Genomic DNA, 22,151 nt, shown 5'->3' with positions numbered 1-22,151 from the left:
ATTTAACCTGAATGATCTAATCAGAAGGTAACAAGGATGATTAATGTTGATGCAATGTAATTCCTGCTCTGCTCTAGCCTAAAATATACTGGACAGATGTGAGTTCCCCGTGAAAATCATGAAATGCTGTAGAGCTAAAGACCACCAAACACAAGTTAGAAAAGACTGGAAAGCGCACAGTTGCGGGCATTCCCACAGGTACGCGGCTGGGTAACCAGGGCTGCACGTGAGCGCGCGCTAGGAAGACGTTGAAGCCCCCGCACAGCAGGAGTCAGAGAGCGCATGAGCCAGGCTGTGGAGGCTGCAGTGAGCAGGAGGGGATTATCCTCCCCCTCCTTGCACACGCAAGAAGCCTAGTTTACTGGTAATGGTTTACAGCTAAGCCAGCCGACCCAAACTGGTGGCAGGTCCAACTATGAGTCAAGCTCTCTTGACAACTTAAGTCAACAGTTTGGGCGCAGTCAACCCAGCACTTACCTGAGTTCTCGCCACCAGCTATTGTTCAGAATGAACTGAAACTGATTACATCTCCCCGGACTCTGGGCAGTGGCCAGATCGTAAGAGTCTTAAAGATCATTTACCCCCTGTAAATCATGCTCAAAATTAACTCTGGCAACAGGCACGAACCTGTGGAACAACTCCAGACGATATTTTGATGTATTTATTCTTCAACAAATTGTGTAACAAGATAATGTTTTACACCATTCCAGAGATTAGAAAATAAATTCTGATTTTCCGTGCAACAAAATGTCATATGTAGGGACCTAGAAAAGGGGAGGCAGTGCTGGGAGTCAGAACCATTCCACACACTGGCAGCTCTTCTAAAATGTGTTGGTGGGTCCTTATGAAAACATACAACTTCTGCTCAGGGGCAACAGGGGCTGAAATTTCTTTCTGCACAAACTGTCTTGCCCACTGGCCCTTCAGAGTCCCTAACCTATTCTTTGTTATGCTTTCTTTTCCTTTAAGATATCACAAGACCCCAGCTGAATGCTAATTTTATTTAGGAAAGAAGCTGACAGGCATGATCACCCAAGGACTCTCCAACAGAAATGACTTCATGCAGGATTAAGCACCAGTGACAAGGACTGTGAGAAATTCCAGGAAAGCAAAGGTTTACAAGGAAGAGGAAAGACTAAACTAAAATCTTTGGAAGAATGGCACTACTGGGGATTGAATTAGGGTGTGGAGTGAATAAAGAAAGAAAGGACTAGAAAACAGCGATGAGAACTCAGGTCCAGAAAAAAAGTGTCTAATTTCAACCCTGACACCCCAATTGATAGCATCACTCTTGGAGACATTAGTGAACCTTGACTAATATGTAACTGTTGCAGGGGCTCCTGAGGGGCTCAGTTCGTTAAACTTCCGACTCTTGATTTAGGCTCAGGTCATGATCTCAGGGTTGTGGGATCCAGCCCTGTGTTGGGCTCTGCCCTCAGCGGGGAGTAAGCTTGAAAGTCTCCCCCCGCCCCCACCTCCCCGCTTGTGCAAATGCACACATTCTCTCTCTCAAATAAATAAATAAATCTAATGTGTAACTGTTGCATATTCATTCTGCTCTCCCAATCTTCTGGATGAGTTCTGCCAAATGAACTATACTTTTAACCTAAGGAGAGATTTTATAAAAATCTGTGAGAAAGAAAATAAAATAGAAAAATGTTTTCAGTGTGTTTTTCTTCCTCCGCACTGATCTTTTATATATTTTAGATTAAATATAAGCCATGTGCACTGGCTTCTACCTAAAACATATCAAATCTCTTTATTTTTTAAGTATCGCTCAATGACTGTGTTCTGTGTTGTAGGAGTGTTTTGTTGTTATTATTATTGGGGAAAAAATAGCAGCAACCGTTTAATGTAATGAGTGCCAAGCACTGTCCTGTCTACTTTAATGCATATTATCTCATTTAAATATCTCACCTGCCTTAACGAGAAGGGTATTATTATCCTCATTCTACAGATAAGAAAACCAAGGTCAGAGAGGTTAAGTAACAGGTCAATATCACAAAACTAGAGAGGATTTAAACTTAGTTTATCTGACCCTACACCTGTGCTCTCAATTACTGGGCTAAATTAAAATCTCTATCATCAGTGCTCTGACTTTGATTACTCCCACACAAAAGTTCTCGCTGGCAGGAAAATTATCTCTGTACTTAATATCTCTACCAAAGTGGCTGAGTTCACAAAACACTTAAGCATGAGCATTCTTCTCTTTCTCCTTTTTTTTTTTTTTAAGACATCATAGTACCTTTGAATTTGCTAGAGTTCCTTTCTGTCAAAAATTGCAGAAATTAGTTGAAGATGTGGGGTTATCTCCAAAACAACCAACTTATATAATTCTGTCTGACATTTTAAGAGAAGCAACTTATATATTTATGTCTGACATTTTGAGAGCATGAGCCTTTCATGGCAGCTGGGTGGTGCCAAGGAAAACCAGAGACCGATGTGGCCATTAAATTTATGTGGGAAAAAAAATTAACTTTTCTGGGCTTTGGGTAAAAATGATGGAAGGCAGGGCTATGATTTTTAAGCTGTCTTCTAATTCCATGTGTTATGATCATATTAATTAAATTCTCATCCTTTAATTTTTTTTCTCATATCTCATCTCCCTTAATTTGTTTTCCTGCCTCCCTCCCTCCCTCCCTTCCTGCTTGCTTGTTTGCTTTCTGGAGGAAAGAATGAAAGAAGAAAAGAGGAAAAAAACATTTGTTTCTGATAAGGCTAGCAGCACCATAGCTTCTAAAACGTTGAGACGGTATCATTTAGGATATTGGGGTTAGAGGAGCTATTTTTACTGTGGAGATAAAACATTTATTGGGTAAAGAAGGAAAAAATGAGATAATGGCCATTTTAAATACAACCCTTTGAAAGAAGGTAAAAATTAAGCTAGAAGCAACTTATAAAAGCTTCTCTCCTCAGTGCAGGTTGAAACAAGTAAATTAAATGGGCCGTACTGTTATTTAGCATCTCCTAGTGGCCCTCCTGGCATATGAACCATTTTGAACATCGGCTTTAACAGCTTATATTCCACTTCCTGTTGTACGGATAATGATTCCTATATATAATTAAGACAAAAATATTTTTTTAAGCTCTCCATAATGCACACCAGACAGCAGTTCATCACTCACAACAGCAGAGCCATAGGCCGAGCTACAAGCGAGGGGCTCTGGAGGCTCCGGGCCGAGGCGTTATTTAAATTTCCTATATGTAATCATGGCCCAAATCAGTAATATTTATGCTATCTAGCCTCCAGTCTGTTTTTCTAATGCAGAACCACACTCCTTTAGGAACTCTAATTGTATACACAGTACCTGACAAGGCGGCAGAAAGAGTGACCACATGGGAGCTCCATGGGGAGAAAAATGTAATGCATTCACAGTGCTGTAACAAACAGGCACCCGGATAAACAGTTTCTCTTAAAAGTAAGAGAGAGAAGAGAAAATAAAGGGAATAACTGGATGATGACAACAGACACCAGTTAGTTAAAAATAAAACAAAACAAAACAAAACATAAAAACAACAACTATCAAACATACAGATGACAGAACAAAAGAGAGAAAATAAAGCAGGCTGGATATAACCTCCCTTTGGCCACTAAGAACAATCGCCTAGTTTATATGAGGATCGGACTTCATTTAAATGACCTACGAGGCAGCATTGAACAAAAAGACTTCATATCCTACCTTCATGAAGAAAAGACTCACCATAATAAGGAATAAAAAGTAACGCCTGAAAACAAAATAAAAATGAAAAAGCTTATTGTGTAATTTTAGTCCCTTAAAGGTTTGCTTGACCTAAGAGTTAATCTTCACCAAAAGCATCTAGTGTCATAATCTTTGCAAAAAGGTAGTCAATCCTTCTATTTTATATTTAAATATAACTTCCATTTTTTTAGAAACTTATTCCAGTGCTTCCATTCAGGATTTCATTTTTATAAGAAAACATTCTTTTAAGGCAACATAAAATAAACAGCCATGAGCAAAACTGCAACATATAGATATTTATACTTTAAGGATCAACTTTGGTTTTAGCACTTTGTTTTAGGTAATTAGCAGCAAATCAGTTCCCTTGGAATCATCTTTTCTTTATTTTTTTCATCAGCTCTTACAGCAAAAAAACCAGAACTCTGAAACCCTATCTTAAAACACACGGTATGGACCAAACAGAGACTGTCTGCACTGCTTGACGAAATTATTAGATTTAATTCTCTTGGCTGATATTATTTCTAGAAAAATAATCGTGGGCCCTATGTTGAGCTGTCTAAATAAGAAGTTCCATTAATCCACATATCTCTTAAGCAGTGAATATTCCGGCAATTTATCTGAAGAAGGTGTAAATTCATTCTGCCCTTTCTGCTGGTGCACCAAATGCCGCAATGGTTTCCCCAAGGGAGACTGTACAGAGAAAGCAGAGACTCCTGTTTGACCCCTGCTGGCAATCAATTTATGGCCTCAAGCACAGAGCTTGATAGCCCCTGCAATTCTATGTTAGCTTTTGTAACTCTCGGTATTATTCTTATTCATATAAATGTCAAATTCCTATCGGTAACCTGACCCAAAAGTGTTTGTAACCTCAGTTTACACCCTTTAAAACATCTCAGAAGTGGAGGGACTAAATTAAATTTTATATGTTTTAAACTAAACACCCAAGAAAGGGATTTAAAAAGAATAGTTTTTGCTGCTAAACACAGGATACCATGCTGTGTGAAGGTTGATAATTTAAGAAATACAGACGGCTTGGAAAAGCAAGCTGTCTTACGACAATAACGAAAGAATCACCGTCTTTCAGTGAAGGGTCAGGGGTGAAGAATTAGACAAACCAGAGCACGGAAGGCAATTGACTCTCCAAGACTATTTTCTGTACAATACAATTATTTTGCCTGAAAATATGGCGCATGTGGGTGTGAGGCTGCTAGTAGTAGGCTCTCTGCACTGAACCAGACCAAAGAGGCAGGCATTTCTGCCCATTCCTGAGTCCTGCTATATTCAGGTGATGATGCCATCCTAAGGACTGGAGAGAGGTGGCTGTGATGGGTAACGGGATCTTTGGTTCCCTTGACCTGACCTGGGACTATATTCTTCCCAAGCCAGCCTGCTTCCTGTAGGCTTTTCTACTATAAGACTCTACAAGACGCCCCCCCCATCCTACAAGCGAGCCCCCCGTGATGACAACAACAGAACTCATTCAACAAAGATGTAATGGGTTTATATTTGTCAGCACTGTTATAGGTGCTGAAGATACGCACACACGAAAAGCCTCATCAAGGTACATGGGGCGGGTCCCTAGTGGGGAGACCCATGCACCCATGCACAGCGTGGTAAGTACCATAACAGCAGTGAACTATGAGGAGATTATGTATGTAAAATACTTCGCAAAATGGCGGGCGGTAGAGATCAGTCAGTGGTAGGGGGTGTAACTGCTGCTGTTAATCTTTCTTACACTGAAGGCAATGTGGGAGCCATGGAAGAAGTTTTGTAAAAGAAATACAGGGTTTGTATTTCAGAAAGAACATTTCTGGCAATGAAGGGAAGGAGGGTGGATTGTAGGGAGTGAGCCTGGAGTGGAGGAAGGGATTTGGGAGGCAACACAATTCAAAAGAACTTTCTCCCTGAGCCACCGACAATGGGGATGGGGAGGCAGACGTGAGTCACTGGGCAGACCCAATTCGTGGGACCCGGTGGCAGACTAGATTGGGTGGGAGAAGGCAAAAGGCAAGTCCAAAGAGCAAAAAAGTGCCTCTGATTTGGCTGGGTGAATAATAGGGACTTTTACTAAGATAAACAGCATGGCAGAAAGAGTAACATGAAAGGTGGAGACCCACATGGAAAGTTCTCATTCAGAAGCCAGTCAGATAGACGGATGGATGGATGTGATGGAGGGAAGACAGGGACGGAGGGCCAGAGGGATGCTGGGAGGGAGGGTCTGGGACCCAAAGCGATTCAAGGAGGAGAGGGTTGGCCAACATAAGAGAGAAGAAAAAGAAAGATGGCAGGCTGCCTGCTGGAGTCCGCAGTTCGGAATTTAAGCAGAGCAGCTATAATGAAGGAGCGTGAGGAGAAACCAGCCCAGAGGATCAAGGAGTGGAAGGACAGTGGGAAAAGCGGAGGCAGGCAGCAGGGGAGATCCTTCTGCACAGAAAGTGGGCCGTGAGCAAAAATACAGGACAGCGAGGTAACAGAGGTAAACACAGGCTCGGTGAGGGGTTTCTGCGGAACGGCAGTAACCGCAAAGTAGAAAAGAATAAAACTCATCAGGAGTAAGCTAAGAAAAGGTAAAAAACCACAGAATTTTTGAGTTAGACTGGAATTTAAAATCATTTAGCTCATCTTTTTTATCTTACAGACAAGGAGACTGAAGGAATGCTAATTCACATCCTGCCGTTACAATTAGAAATAGCAGCAAAAAGATCTGGATTGTCCATCCTAAGTAATATATACTAACTAGGGTTGCCAATAAACATTTAAAAAATTGCCTCTAATAAGTCACAAGGAAAAAAATAGCTTAACAAAGGATTAATAAATGACCAAGTTGTATTTTTCTCTTTAGGGTTAAGGAGTCTTCAAAATTTTTAAATTTACTTACTCAATCTAAGTTCCCTTTTTTAAAGATAACTGGAAAACAAGAAAAAAAATGTCTTGAAAGGTTTTAACCGATTTACGTAGGTAATTAAATGTTCCAGTACGGAGGCGCCTGGCTGGGTCAGTCTGTGGAGCATGTGACTCTTGATGTTGGGGTTGTGTGTCTAACCCCCACGTTGGGGATAGAGATTACTTAAAAATTTTTTTTTAATCTTAAAAAAATGTTCTAATATGAATGTCACTAGGGACAGGAGAATATAGTTTGTATATTTTACAGAATAAAGATTAGGCTTTGAATTCCAGATATACCACATATATACCTTCTCTGATCTTTAGTTTCTCAACTTAAGACATAAAAATAGCACCACATACTTTGCAAGGTTATTGGGCAAGCTAAATGAAATTACAAATTTCAAAGAACCTAACACCCCATAAAAGGCACTCAGAGTAGTGCTTCTTGAATTATTTGTGGTTAATAACCAGTCTTCCCTCCAATTCATTATGGACTGATACATTTTAAAAGCACAACGACAAAAGTGAGTTACTAGAAAACATGTCATAAATTTGATGTCTTGCAAATGCTAAATTACTGGGAAAGTGCTTACTTTTGATTTCAGTAATAACCTTGTACATCGATGATAAGTTTGCAGACGGGCACTGGCCGATGAGCAATTTTTGGTGCAGCACTTGTCAGAGCATATCGCATGTATGATTGGAGAGTATGGCAGTGAAAGACGCCAGCTCTAGTACTAGGCAACCGGGACGCAAGTTCTTCTCGACCACCCACTGCCTATACACCTTCATGCTTGCTGTTTCCTCATCTGAAATGCGGAGCTCAGTAACACCTCTCTCGGGGGGGGGGGTTGTAAGGATTCGATGACTTCCTACATACCAGCCAATCTGATATGGAACGTTTTATTATTTATTTATTTGGAATATTTTAAATGCTCAGTATTAGAAATTAATATAATTATTTGAAAGGAATGAGCATTTGTGTGTGTGGGTACATGTACATATGTGTACATACACACACACACACACAAAGTCGTGGCTCTAAAGGTAAATATTTTTATGCTAGTGCTGTTAATTTGTGTATTTTTATTTATTTCTTTTTTGGAAAAACAGATTTTAACCGAGGAAAATGGGAAATATTATGTCTTTTATGTACAAAAACAGTTTTAAAAATCATTAAAATTTAATCAATAGCTGTTTTTTTTTAAGCTCTCCAATGTACCAGGATTCTTAAGTTCTCAAGAGTTTTCCATTAAATTTAGTTTCTTTTATCCATTTTAAGTACAATTCAGGAAATTATACTATAAAACTTTTTAAGATGCAATCTGACTTTTTTCTAAGTAGAAAAATGGTCTTCAAAATTTAATTATATCATGATTCTTGAAAGTACAACTTATTTAAAAGGGAGAAGGGGCGCCTGGGGGGTTCAGTCATCCACCTTTGTCTCAGGTCACGATCCCAGAGCCCTGGGATTGAGCCCCGCGTCGGGCTCTGGCTGTGGGGGGTCTGCCTGAGGATTCTCCCTCTCCCTCTGCCCCCTTCCCCCACAAAAGTAAATAAATAAATTCTAAAAAAAGAATAAAAGGGAGAAAAAAGAATAAAACCCAACTGGAACAGTTGATAAGAGTTAGAACAGGACAATGACATTTTTTTTCCAGAAAAAAAACCTCAAAAGAATAACGTATTTTTCTAATCACACAATTAAAAGACTGAATCACAATAAATTAGGAAAAAGTATATGAAAAGGAGTCATTATTGCACAGTTCAACTAAAATGGTATTTTCTAAAAAAAAAAAAAAAGTTTAATGCTTGGTCTTATTTACATGGTTGGACTAAAACCATCTTGCTCCAAATAATAAGGGAAGAGAAATCTGTTCATTTTCAAGTCTATTATTAATAAGACACAGCTGGTTTCATTGATCCAAATAGATTCAATCCCTTTTAGGGGCAGTCCTCAAACTGTAACAAGAGAGCATTTTAAAAAGCACATGCAGTGGTAGAGACTGTAGGAGGCCCCTCCATTCCTTCCCTTATTCTCCCACAGAAATAAGATTTTCAGCCAGATACACAGACGTCTGGGAGACACTAGTATTTCCCGGTTTCCCTGGCACCTAGAGATGGCCATTTTCTACTCGAAGAGACAGTAAGTGGAAGTGTCCCATGCAACTCCAAGACAGGAAGTATAAGGGTAGGAGGAAGAGAGGTGCCCCTTTCTCTTGCTCCTGTTTGCTATGCCCACCTGAGGGACGCACTGCAAGCAGTCACCATGGGCCAGGACCCAGGAACTCACGGACAGCGAGGCAACAAGAATCCTGGGTCTGCGCTACTGCGGACCATCCCACCAAGTACAAGACGACTACCTACTAAATGTTCTGGGGTTTTCCACCTACTCTGTTGGAGATATTTTATGTTTCTGGTCACTCAGAGCCCAAACCAAATCCATCTGAAGGTGATACTACAAGGGACAGGATCTAAAAGGGTGGCATTAGTTTAGCTGCGCAGCAGGTACCAATACTCGTACTGCGGACAGCAAAGCTAATTAACGTTGTATGTCGGGCAAAACGTTTGGTCAAATTGTCAACTGCTGAACCTCGGTAGCCAGACCAAGTGTTAACTAAGTCCACAGAGGCAGAAGTGCTAGAAAAAAATCCAGAATGTTAAATATTAGCCTGCTCCTTCTTACTGCTCTTAGCAACAAAGAACTCAGACCAGGAGTAGCCAGTTGCAAGCTGAGATTTAAGAAAAATCTCTCTGTGTCTGTGAGTCATAATCTAATTTGGCTGAGAATCCTGTGATTTTGAGGTGTGCAAGTTTGCAAAAGCCAAGCAAAGCAATTATAAGCATTAACTACAATGCCACCGCTATCTAAGATAGATTAGGTGCCCCATCATATACTGACCCAGTTTCCTGGCAGCACTGGGATTAAGAGTGTTTCAGATGGCCTCCAGGAAGGCATCGCTAAATTCCGAGTCGGGGTGGAAGCGCATAAGATTGAGGCCAATCTTCTTTATCCATTCATCGGTCAGTCCCATTCCCCCATTTTTAAATGGGACTTTTAAAAATTGTGTTCTAATTTCTACTCCACTTTAAATGGGGACTTTGGACCTTCTGAAAAGGACAGAGCATCGACCACAGAGCACACATGTACAAAAGGACAGGGTAACTAGATGGGGCTCAGGTTTTCTCTCTTACACAAAGGGTAAACTCTGTATGTAGCAATAAGGGTGGTCGAAAGGGTGAGACTGCGGCCGACTTCTGTTTTCCAATCTCACCTCCCCTTATTTCCAACAGAGCCCCAGGTTTTCAGATGGGCAAAAGGCCACTTCAGTTAAAGACTCCATCGCTTAGCCCTTCTCTCTACTAAGTATAGACATGTGACTAGGTCCTGACCAATTAGATAAAATCAAAGTGACATGTTAACTTTCAAACAGGGCTTAAAGGGGAAGAACACATATCCTTTTTCCTCCCTCTCCTTTCTATAGACCGGAATGCAAATTTGATGGTTGGAGCTGAAGTGACCATCTTGGACCATGAAATGAAAGCTGTATCCTGCATCCCTGATATGCTGGAGCCTTATTACAGCTTTACAGCCAGCTCTGGACTTTATTTCCATGACTGAAAAACTTCTACTTTCTTATGCCATTACTTTTTTTCTGTCACTTTGAGACAAACCAAACTATAACTTTTATACACACAAATATACATACATACATACACATACGTGTGTGTAATCGAGGTAAAGCCTTTCCCTACAGTAGATTTTATATCATAAACAAAATCAGATCAATAAAGTATAATTGTCTAAAGAAAGGAGACTGGTTTTCTGTAAGACCTGTAATTCAGTATTTTCCTCTTGTCCCTGGAAAGCCTATAAGACGCATTTACACTCTGCCCCCCCAATACTAGAGTTAATATTGGGGTTTTACTACACTTACCAAACATTATGGCTACAAGTATTTGTATAATATGAACCATGATTTAAGAACGTCAGTGCCCAGAAGACAGTCATAAAGTTCTACTTAGCTCTTAATATTCTACACCTAACAAGTGCTTGACATATACTCTATATCCAGTAAGTATTAGTTGAATAAATGCAAGACTTCGGCTCCTTTGAAATTCATATTAATTCACAATAATTTTTTGGCCCTATTTCCAGAATTTAAATTGGTCAGATCCTAATAATCCAAAATTCAATCTTTAAAAACAATGATGGGTTATATTACCCAGTCTTTTTCCTATTGTTTGCTGCTGACTTCATTATGGTGCCTTTCAGATATTACTGCAAAGTCTCGTACAACATTCCAAACTACATGCACTGAATATGCTCCCTTGATTTTGTCCTGGTTTTTGATAAGGACATAAGGTCCTAGATAATCAGGAGGCCTCAGGAAACGTCCATCAGAGAACGATGATAGGGATGAGTATGGGAGGTAAGAGTGGCCAATGACAGACTCTCCTTGTGTCAGCAGCAAGTGATGAATGGATCAGTGTGAGGAACTAAGGCTGCTGAGGGGAGGGAGTTTGAGCTGGATATTGAATATATTTGGTCCAGGAAGGAAGGATAAAAGGACGTAGAATTGAGGACTTAGAAAGTTTTTGCGACACAGCAGACTACCCAGGATAGTAGCTCTGCAACATGTAACCGTTAGTACCAGCATTTTATTTTACTTGTACACACACTTCATGAAGACACTGCAGTTTTTGGTTAAAGATGATGTTACAGATAAACCAGTCATTATCCACTTGTAGTTTGTTTCCCTGTGTTGACCATCAAACACAGCTTCTTTATCATCCCCTTGCTTAGTGACTTTCCACCTGGATGGGGAGTGAAAGCAAAAAGGAGGGGATACTGACTACAGAAAGAGTAAATTTTTGGAAAAAGGTATGTATAATTTAAAATTTTCTAATAATATAGTACAATCCTTAATTAGAAAATTATGATCATCCCTAACATTTCTAATAAGCCTGGAAAGGCTAGATCCCATAGTAGCAGTGAAAAAAAGTTTGGAGGTTCACAGGCTGGCGTGTGAGTCTGATTTCTACAAGTAATTAGCACCGTAACTTTGGGCAAAGTCACTGTGTGCCTTAAGTTGGTCACCTGTCAAATGGGGTAATAATATTTTCTATCTGTTGTGAGCCACTGTGAAAATTAAATGAGCTAATCTACATAAAGTACTTAGCACATTGCTTCCAACATATTATACACTCAATAAATACTGCCTTATAATTACGGTTAGCTATTAGCCAGCAGTTCCCAGAACACAGAATCTCTACGAATGCAGAGGATGACGTTCTGCTAAAGGGAATATATCCGTTTCTCTGCAAAGAGCAAGGCATTTTCTTGTTTATGAAGAGAGAACTTTAATTAAACCAGACTGAGAAATATTACTCTAAGCCTTAATCTCACTGGTTCCAGAGTGCATACTGCTTGTCGGGTGAATACATAGTGTGCCTGCTTCCTGCTCTCCTGCCCCCAGATGCTGGGTAGCAATAGGGTAGCAAACAGGGGGTGTAGGAGGACAAAGTGAGCACTGTGCTAGGAACCGGGAATGCAGTCAACAAAGGCCCACAAGGACCGCTCGGACAGGAGACAATACTACATCTCAACAGCTCTTCAACGCTTCCGGTATTGGGAAAACAATCTAAAAATACTTTGTTTCCCCTCCAGAGCTCCTGGGCCAGTGCCTGCTTACAAGAGGCAACTCTAGTTGACAGCTGACCCTTACCATTTTCATTTTCCTAAAACTGCTATGTCCCTTGGCTTCTGTGGTGTCATTTCCTCCTGTGTCTCCTCCTACCCTGGCCTGACCCCAGCCTTTCAACCTCTGTCACAGGATCCTCTCACCTTTACTATCGCTCAGATACTGGTGTCCCCTAGTCCCCGTTCCTAGCCTTCCATTTTCTATCTCCTGGATGATCTCATCATCCACAGCTTCATCTACCACTTAAAAGCTAATTACTCCCAAACATTTAGCTCTAGATCCTCATCTCCCTCCTGGGCTCTTGGCCTGTATTTTGTATAGCCTGCAGGGGGCTCTCGCCTGGATTTTCTTTTCAAATTCATTTCTACTTTAAATTGCATTTCAAATTCAGTATGTCCCAAACCAAACTCATGTCTTCTACTCAAATTCCTCCTTCTTCTCATTTCCCCTCTTGGTTAACCATACCATCTTCTACTACATCTTGGGATAAAATAGCAAAAGCCATCCTTGACACTCATGGATACGTTCCTCATCCTCCCTCCTAAGCACACACTGTAATTTACCTCACCAATATTTGTTGAGTCCACCTCACTGTCTCCATTGCTAGAGTGACATGCCTTAGACTGGAACAAGGGTACAGCACGATGACTGAGTTCTGGCTCAGAAATCACAAGGCCTCAGTTTTCAGCAAGGTTCCATCACTGACCACCTGACCATGGGAAAATTACTTAGCATCCTTGGAACTTAAGGATTGAATAAACTAACCTATCCCACTGTCCTCATAGCAGTGCTTGGCACAAAAGTAAAACTTAAAAATATTAGCTACTGGTTTTATCACTATTACTATTGGTATTGGTATTATTGCATTAATTACGGTGCTGAGCACAAAACTGATAAATAAAAAAAAGCGTGATTAAATCAATATCATTAGAATCAGTAGGAAGAGTGCTACATGGCAGAAACCGAAGATCTAGTTCTATTATGCATTAAATCACTGTGGGCTCTCACCAAGTCTTTTTAACCAGTGTGAACCCTGATGTTCACTTTAAAAAAATGCAGATTAAAAATACCTATCCTACATACTTGGCTGGGTTTCTGTGACAACATCATGACATAATACGTGAGCCCTGTGGAATATGAAAAGCATTCTATCAATGAAAGGAGAAACACTATCAGTATATGATTTCACAATATGTGATTTGACCCTTATGTTTACAATAAGACGTAGAGAAAATGTACAAAGGATTAAGGGAAGGTAGCTTCTCTGTTTCTGAAGGGAATAACACAATCGTAACATAAAGGAAAGATATAAGGTAGAAAGAGATTAGGAATGATGAGATTTCTCTCTTGACCGGGCTAGACGGAAAACGTAAAGCTAAATCAATAGAAAATGTAATTACCTTCAAACCAATGAATCACATTTAGGGTAATCCCAAAATAATATGGTGTTTAGCACATGATGTCAGTATCTTCCAAATATAGATATAATACCATGGTAAAAAAGAAAATGTAAATGTTTTTCTTGCTACATAACAGCTCAAATGATGCACGTTCATTTTCTTGAAATAAATGTCAAAGTAACAAGGGAGATGGAGGAAGAGAAGAAAACGTCACTACTTCAGAAGATACCTGACAAGAGAGAAAATAGGGACACCCAAACTAGCGACCTAGTTAAAGATATTAGAAATGATGAGATGAAGCCAGAAAACAACTGTGAGGGAAGTATTTTGCCTAAATTATCTAGGAGGTGGTTATTCAGTGAGCAGAAACACATCTGGGAACGCCTCTGGAAGGAAACTTAATTACCTAATCCTTGCCGAATCATTTTTTTGTTTTGTTTTTGCAATTTCTTTTCTTCTGTTCTGACAATTGTTGCTTGTGTTTCCAAGCCACTAGGAATAAAACTAGATATAAAAAATGGAATAAAATACAAATTTAGCACAATTTGGTCTTTTATCAGATTGTGTTCCAGTATGGACATGTAGATGACTGGAAACTCATAAAAAGAAGAAAAAGAACTCAGGATGTTAATGAGTTAGCATTCCCCATTCCCCCCACCCCCCGACAGACTGGAAAAGTCATAGGATAGGCTGGGCGGTATGAGGTAACTCTGAGACTCACTGACAGAAACCACCCTGCCAAAGCCATCTCCCGACTTTGGGCCCTTGTGCCCCTTCACTGCCTGAGTATACAGTGGAGAGATCGGAGGACAGAACTTTCTCTGCAAGGCTGCCACCTCCCCTCCAGTGAGTTCTCCCCGCTAAAAGTTCCCTTTCCCCCTGAGTGCTCCTTAGTTACTGGCTGTGGCATTTCACGGGGGCAATCTCTGGGTGCAGGAAGCTTGGGGGTGTGCATGGATATCATGATGCTCAAGGGTTAATATTCTATAGGCAATGTGATAAACTAATCCAGAATTACACAGCACGTTGACAGATGATAATGGCAAATTCTGAGGTGTATAATATTATGGCATTAGAAGTCCACACAAAGATGCCACAGTAAGGCACAACTTAAGATCTATGCAACTTGCAGGTAAAAATGTAACTGGTCATTAGTTCATTCAAAATGTATTTATCGAGTGAGGGGGATGGATCTTGTCTCCCAAGTTTAAGGTCTGGTTAGCATAAACCAAAAGGCCACTGGACTTCCAACAAAATAATCTCCAAAAACAAACAGATCTTTTAATATATAAACTGTTTCATGTCTTAAAATGTATCTATCAATAGGACATTCTTATGTAGTTCTTTCACACTTTAATGTGTGAATTTGAGGACTCAGAGTTTCTTTTACTTAACATGAGAACATATGCCTGAGAGAACAACTCTGCATGTTGTCATTTTTTGAATTTATGTGAATGTATGGTTTTATGTTGGGGAGTGACTGTGTAAATTCAATGCTGCTCAAATGAGGAGGGCCCAATTAAAGTCTACGGCCAAGGTCCCAAGACCCTAGAAACCCTAATTACCCTCAAAACAGCAAAGTGAAAAATCCTCTCATTGGGAAGAACTCTTTAAAAAAAATTACATGAAAAAATAAAAATAAACGATTCAAGTTTCATACTTTTTTAAAAAATCCCACTAATAACTTAAAAAGATAACAGAAAAACCAGTTCAGGGATAATCAATAAAAGCAGTTACACTTATGAGGGTATTGATTAAAAATCTTCCTGAAACCTTTGCAAAGGTGGCTTCCTTCGGTATCCCTGCCGCTTGCAGTATATAGTTCAAGAAACTATCTTCTCTGTTCATACAAAAACATCAACTTAGTTAATTTTCCAACTGGATTAATCAATCGGAATAGAATAATTTAAGTCATATGATTGTCTGCTCATGACCAGCTGTTTTAAATTAGTATGTTAAGTAATTCAGACACTTTTCTTTGCAAAGGTTGCGTGAGTTAATAAATTCCCATAGGCCCCAGCATGGGCCAGCACCGCTAGGTTATCTTCAATCCAGCTGCTGGTATGGTAATCGCTGCCAACTTTCGAACAAATGAAGAGAATAATGAATCAACTTCAAGTTGGCTCGTAAGTAAACTTCTGTTGCTCCCAGCTAAAACATGGGCCAGTTTCAACTGTAAAGAAAATTAATTAAAAAGATTTCACCTCCAGTGTCTCATAGATACGGCATCACGAACATCGCTGAATTGGTAGTTTAAAAGCCTGCAGCATACAGTTTGGAGGTCAGTGTTCAATGCGATAGGCTGTTTTCAAAATTGGATTTTCTGGTGAAACGGGTTAGGAAATGCCCCATCCCTAATTCATAACATGAATATATAAGTCTCCTATTGGTGGAGGGAAAAAAAAAAATCAAGATTCTTAGTTGTTAAAGGCTCACTAGGAAAAAAGAAAAAGACGCAACAGATCTTCAAAAGCTTCAGAGGAAACAAGACATTAGTACCGGAGCTTAAAAAGCAGATATAAGAGGAGAGCACCAAATCAACCATTTGAAATCAGGGTTGATTTACGAATTCACAAAAGCAAAATGACGATATGAGGCCCTCTTTCTAAAAAAGACAGTATTTTACTGAATTTTGATAAAACGCTGGCTAAAAACAACTTTGTGCTGGATCAGTTATCCAGACTAGTGGTTCTACTATAGAAATCTCTGAAACTTTAGTGTTTCCTATAAGTGCTAATCTATTTGGCATAAAGCTGTGCTGTTTTTTTATAGGAAAAGTAAGCAAACTATGAGAGCGGAAGCCTGCTTCATTTATTTCTAAATGTTTGTTGCAGTTGGAAATTCCTCCCTGGATGGGTGGACTTCCCCGAAAGGACAGGAACACTTTTTCACTGAAGAGCAAAGGTGGGTTATATTGTCCGCGTGGGGTGAGCGAGCAAGCGCTGTACTATTCCTGCAAGCAACAGGACAGCCCGGACAAGAGACAGAACTTTACGGTCCTGATGAGCTCTCTAAAACCACGCAAGGATCACCTTATTAGTAGTCATAATTTCATTTCTTCTTGTTTTCCAAAGAGTCCCTGTAACTTTTATCAGGAATATCATGTTGTCTGCCTTCTACATTTTTCCAATACATCCTGTAAATTATAATCTAAGTATGGAACTGTATACTGAGGTTGCTTTCACCCTCACTGTGCATAGCCAATAAAGAGTAAGAGATGCTTCGAGATGCTATCTAGACTCATACTCCACCACGCAGTGAATCATACCACCTGACAATGACATTGTGGATGGACAGGTTATGGGATGGGGTGTCTTCTCCAGAGATCTCCAATATCCTTCCAGGGATCCCTGGTATTTCCAGTGCTGGAAATATTGGAGATCCTCGGGTAGAGTACTTGGTTCTGGGATCCTCCAGACAGTAGAATAGTTCTAGAAATGCTACGCAGATGCCTTAGGGTAACTCAGAATCCAAAGAAAGGACAATGAGTTTAACCCATGAATAAAGGCAAGAGACTATCTAACACTTTGATGTGATCATTTTTTGACCTCTCTCTACCTCATGGATGCTGTTGAAACTGTTCAAGATGCAACAGATTTAAAAGGTCCATCTTTGGAACAACATAAAAGGCTAGAACTTATTGTGAAATTGTTGCCCAGTTAGGTAGCCACAGTAATTCCCCCAAACAACTGAGTCAGCACTCACCCAAGTGGAGGAGAAAGAGAGGTGTTGATTCCTTACCTCACTGAATCACATTAATGCAACAAAGCACTTGGAAAGTGTTCTAGTCTATTCTGCACAACAGGATGCATGTCTACACTTGGCAAAATCTTGTGCAACAGGTATGAATTGTGCACATTATTTGCTACTGCCCTAGTTACAAGCAAGAGGCAAGAAATTTCACAAGTGCAACAATATGTTTGCAATTTTGAAAAACATTCCATTCACCAGTGCCAACGTGCCCAAAAGAACTCTCTCACATGACACAAGTTTACCTACAATAAGCTAGAATAAATGCAAAGGAGGGATACTGGGCAACTTAATAGACATCTAACATAAAAATTCTTATTCTTTAGCCTTGACCTCAGTTTTCTTTAAGAGCAGAAAGTATTATAGATGGTAGAGATCTGTCATTATTCTGTTTTCTGCTTTGAAGACTGTATATACTTAATGATTATAATTATGAAATCCTAGAATAAATATGCCTTCTATTCACTGATTTGAATATTTGAACAATTAGCTGTGTTTGTTTGAATGCACACAAACGTCTTTATTTCTAGTGGTTAGGATAATCAAGAAATGCCTAGAGGTGAAAAAAAATTAGAAAGACATACAGGAAAGATGAGGAAGGAAGGAGAAAGTAAATAGAAAAAGATTTTAAAAGATTTCTATGTAGTCAGGATAAGTCACTAATTGAAGGTGGAAAAAATAATTGCTTACAATTTGTATAAAGCAATCATATCCATGTACTACTTTGACATGGTACAAAGGTACATAATTATAAACAAGAAGATGGAAATAAAAAGTTGTATCTTAATTAAGAAAAACAACAGAGGAAAAAAATTATGGAAAAAAATTATGGAAAGTAGGAAGACCCATGCCACAAATATGCCAAGATAAATGACATATCCCCAGAGGGGAGAACAGTGCCCTAGACTTGAGAAGGTTTTGTGTGACCTTGGCCAGCCCTACTATTTCCTGCCTTGTATAATCACAGAAGGCAGTCAATGTTTGGTGATGATGAGAAGTAGGATTTTGAAGAATATAATTATGGGCTGCAAGTGTTTTCTATGGAAACAAAATGATCATTCATGTCTAAGATTGTGTAAATATGCCTTAATTTTGGTCAACAGCAATTTCAACCTTAAAAAACAGAATCCTAAAACCTCCTTATAAATCACAATTCTTCAAGTAATCTTCAGGGATAAGCGTGTAAAAGCAAAGATGTTCCAGATACTCTTCAAAACATGCTACTCGGTAGAAAATTATCTATTTTGTAGTGACATGATTTGGCCTATCTCCATGTCAGAACTAGCTCCCCACCTCAAGAAGCCACATTAAAGGGGATTTAAGCAAAACCAAAGTTGTTTTCATCTACTAGGTCAGGTATAAAAATGATCACAATGCACATTACCTTACAGAGACTGGCAATCTTACACAAATTAATGGTGTGTCGTGCACAGATGGGAGGTAGATATAAGAAGAAACCACATCAAGGGTCCCTAAAGAAACTTAAAGGCTCAGAAAGCTTCAAAACTCTCGCCTTCTCTCTGGTATCTTTAATTGTGGCTACAATAAGTGCATTTTTGCCACATGCTTTGGAAGAAAAAAAGGAACGGTTATTTTTTTAAGTACTAACAGACTTACTTCTCTTTCAGAAAATCCACTACTCTTTTGAAGTCAGCCACGCAGTATTCTCGTTTCATTTCCATGAGGACAGTGTCAGAGGCAGACTGGACCGGGATGTGCAGAAAAGCGTAGACTCGGGGATGATTAAGGATTTTTGCCATTTCCTTTATAAAAAAAAAAAAAAAATGGAAGGAGAAAACATTAATCCTTTTAAGGAATTAGGTAATGGTTTCCTTCAGATCAACATCCACAGGGGCAAGCAAATAAACATCGCTGAAAACAGACCCATCACCGGGCCCTTCGAGCAAACGTTAACAGGTAATACTCTATGATGACATTTGGAAATTCAGCATGACTTTCGGAGGATTCCACACAAGACTTATCTCCTCACGCTCATCGTCTCTCTTAGGTGACAAAACGAAGGTAAACTCACGGAATGCCTAAAGAGCAAGATTTTTGAGTACTTCAAAATAAACACCACTCCTCCCTTTTAAAACTCCCGAGGCAGTTTTATATTCTGCCTCGCTACGTTAGTTAGCAGGAGAAACAGCAATAGTTAAACAGTTAAGGCTCTATAATCCTGTGCACTTGAATAAAATCTCCAGACTTAAGGCCAGTCAACACTTTAAAAAAAAAAAAAGATTTTATGTATTTGTCAGAGAGAGAGAGCGAGCGAGCGCGCACAAGCAGGGAAGCAGGACGCGGAAGGAGAAGCAGGCTCCCCGCTGAGCAGGGACCGCCCCCCCCCCCATGTGGGGCTTGATCCCAGGACCCTGCGACCATGACCTGAGCCGAAGGCAGATGCTTAACCATCTGAGCCACCCAGGCGTCCCAACACTTTTTTTTTTTTTAAATACCGAAGGAGAAGGAATGTATAACCTGTTTCTTTCTCAGTTAGTTGGTGAACATGTATTTTTTGAGCATCTATGATGCAAAAGAGACAGCATCACACAACGAAGCCAGCCTGTTGGCCACAGGTCACCTGCTGACATCCAGATGCAGAGGAGGGAAGAGGAAGAACAGGAAGGGGAACGTCGCTGGTGAAGTCAGAGCAAACCAGAGGGAAACAAACCAGAGGGTGTTTTATAAAATTCCTCAGAGGATACAACGGCGGGCAGGGAGAACAACAGAAGGAGCGCTGTGGTAACGTGAGCATTTATGAAAGCAGTAAGAAAACACACTGATTTAGCCCTTCTCTGCTGCCGCGCTCTGGGCTCACCCACTAGAGGGCTGGGGGAGGGGGAGGAGAGGAGAGGGCGGAACGAGAAGGGGGGCGGTGGCAGCGAGGGGACGCCTACAAGGACACCAAAAGTAAGAGTGTTGAGAAGGGGGCTGCTCTGGGGTAATGTGCACGCGACTAGTGATTTTTGGTTTTTAAAGGACCGTGTTTTCACATCTGTTACTTCATTTTCATCCTTAGAACGGTATTTTGAGGATCTTATGTGGAGTCAGAGAGCCAGCTAATTCCAAAGAGTCACCCCGTAGTTATTCAGGGGTCAGTCACACATATGGATCAACCACGCCCTGCTACCCACTGCGACCATGAGGGCTTTTACGCACGTGGAAGAAAAGAGCAATTAACTCAGACCTGTCACCTTCTCACTAGCGCCTTAGTTGTTTTAAAAAATCCCTTCAGACTAAGAAATTCAATAGCCCAATAATATTACTCATGGATATGTTTTATCCATACTTCATTAGAGATTAATAGGTATATATGCCTTATTTTATATATATATATATATATATATATGGACAGACAGATACATGTGGACATACCCATTAGAAATGGAGTTGAAGAGTTTCTTATTTAATAGAAAAATAACTGGTTAACGTATTATCTGTTCACAAAACTGTTACATTTCTTGGCTGGGTTTTAGCCAGGAGGCTCTTCCTACCCCTACACGGTAGGCATTAAACCGCCGTGTCTGAGGCTGTGCAGGCAACACTTAGCATTACGTACCCGACAGTAAATAATGCTGGCTTTCCGCTATGCTTCTGTACCTTTCGGGGCTTTCATGCCTGAATATCAGGATTCACAAACAGTATAAGAAAAGTCCTTGTTTTCTAAAGGGGCAGGACTCTGCATTCGCTAACTTTCAACATACCTACAGTGATAAAAGATGACCCCTTAGCAAAAAACAGTCTGGGAAATGAAATCCCACACTCCTCCTCTGTGCCTTGGTTTCCTTATCTGTGAAACCGAGACAGTGGTAGTACCCACCTCCTAGGGCTACTGGGCTATAGGGAAAATAAAATAATTCCGTATGTGCTTATCTGTAAGCCCTCAATAGACAAGTTATCCAATATTCTTCTTCCTTGCAAAGTATCTGAAGTTCATGGTCACACATGTTCATACAGATTAATGGGAACCTAAGGGAACCTAAAAAGAACAGCTTTGCAATGAGCTAGTTCCCTCAGCTAGTAAGTGAAGGAGGGTTTACTTGTGCTAATTTTTATACAACAGACTGGAATGGGGTTCCCAGCAACCAGGACCCTGGGCCAGAAAGGAGAGTGCAGTTTGTCCCAGAAACCCTCAGAGCGACTACTACTACTACTACTACTATTATTACTACTACTACATGCAGGATACTGCACTGGACAAAGTACTGCCCTGTTACAGTATGACAATTTATAAATTAAAATTTAATAGTAAACAAGTAGGATAAATTTGGTGGGCTTTCCCTTTGGCTCTCAAATAAGACTTACCACTAGTAATGACCTTCAGCTTCATACTAAAGACTTTGCAATTTTAGATGGTGGGCACCAGAAACAAAATAAAAATAGCCTTGCCCCTTAATTAAAGTCTATATTTCTCCTACTAAAGGAGTTATGACTTAACATAGATTAATGTGTCCCAAAGAGACAAAGCACATATTTTTGGTTCTGTTTTTAGTTCTATTCCTCTTCTTGAGAGCTCAACATGTTGGCTAAAGACCTTTTGGTTTCTTCACCCTTCAAAATTCTTTTTTTTTTTCATAAACGTTTAGCTTCTAGTTACAGGTTCTCTGGTGGTAGAGATTACTTGCTCTCCGATTCCTCAGCAACTGTTCCTGGTGTTATCCGAGTGCATTCTTTTTTTTTTTTTCATTTTATTTTATTATGTTATGTTAATC

General features: G+C 40.0%; 1 protein-coding gene across 4 annotated transcripts in view; it reads right to left on the bottom strand.

The window, feature by feature from the left end:
• The window catches only part of CDKAL1 (CDKAL1 threonylcarbamoyladenosine tRNA methylthiotransferase), a 654,884-nt gene that overhangs the window by 192,243 nt on the left and 440,490 nt on the right, over positions 1-22,151 (bottom strand). For all 4 annotated transcript variants that reach the window (XM_073877631.1, XM_025891077.2, XM_073877633.1 and 1 more), the window contains one exon: positions 19,057-19,202. In XM_073877631.1, the coding sequence (XP_073733732.1) occupies positions 19,057-19,202 (146 nt within the window). The remainder of the gene's footprint in view (positions 1-19,056; positions 19,203-22,151) is intronic.

The sequence above is a fragment of the Callorhinus ursinus genome, unplaced genomic scaffold (assembly GCF_003265705.2).
Source record: "Callorhinus ursinus isolate GAN/ISIS: 27379988/994484 unplaced genomic scaffold, GSC_fseal_2.0 scaffold26, whole genome shotgun sequence".
Lineage (NCBI taxonomy): Eukaryota > Metazoa > Chordata > Mammalia > Carnivora > Otariidae > Callorhinus > Callorhinus ursinus.
The sequence above is the reverse complement of the archived record's forward strand: the minus strand, read 5'-3'. Positions and strand labels throughout refer to the sequence as shown.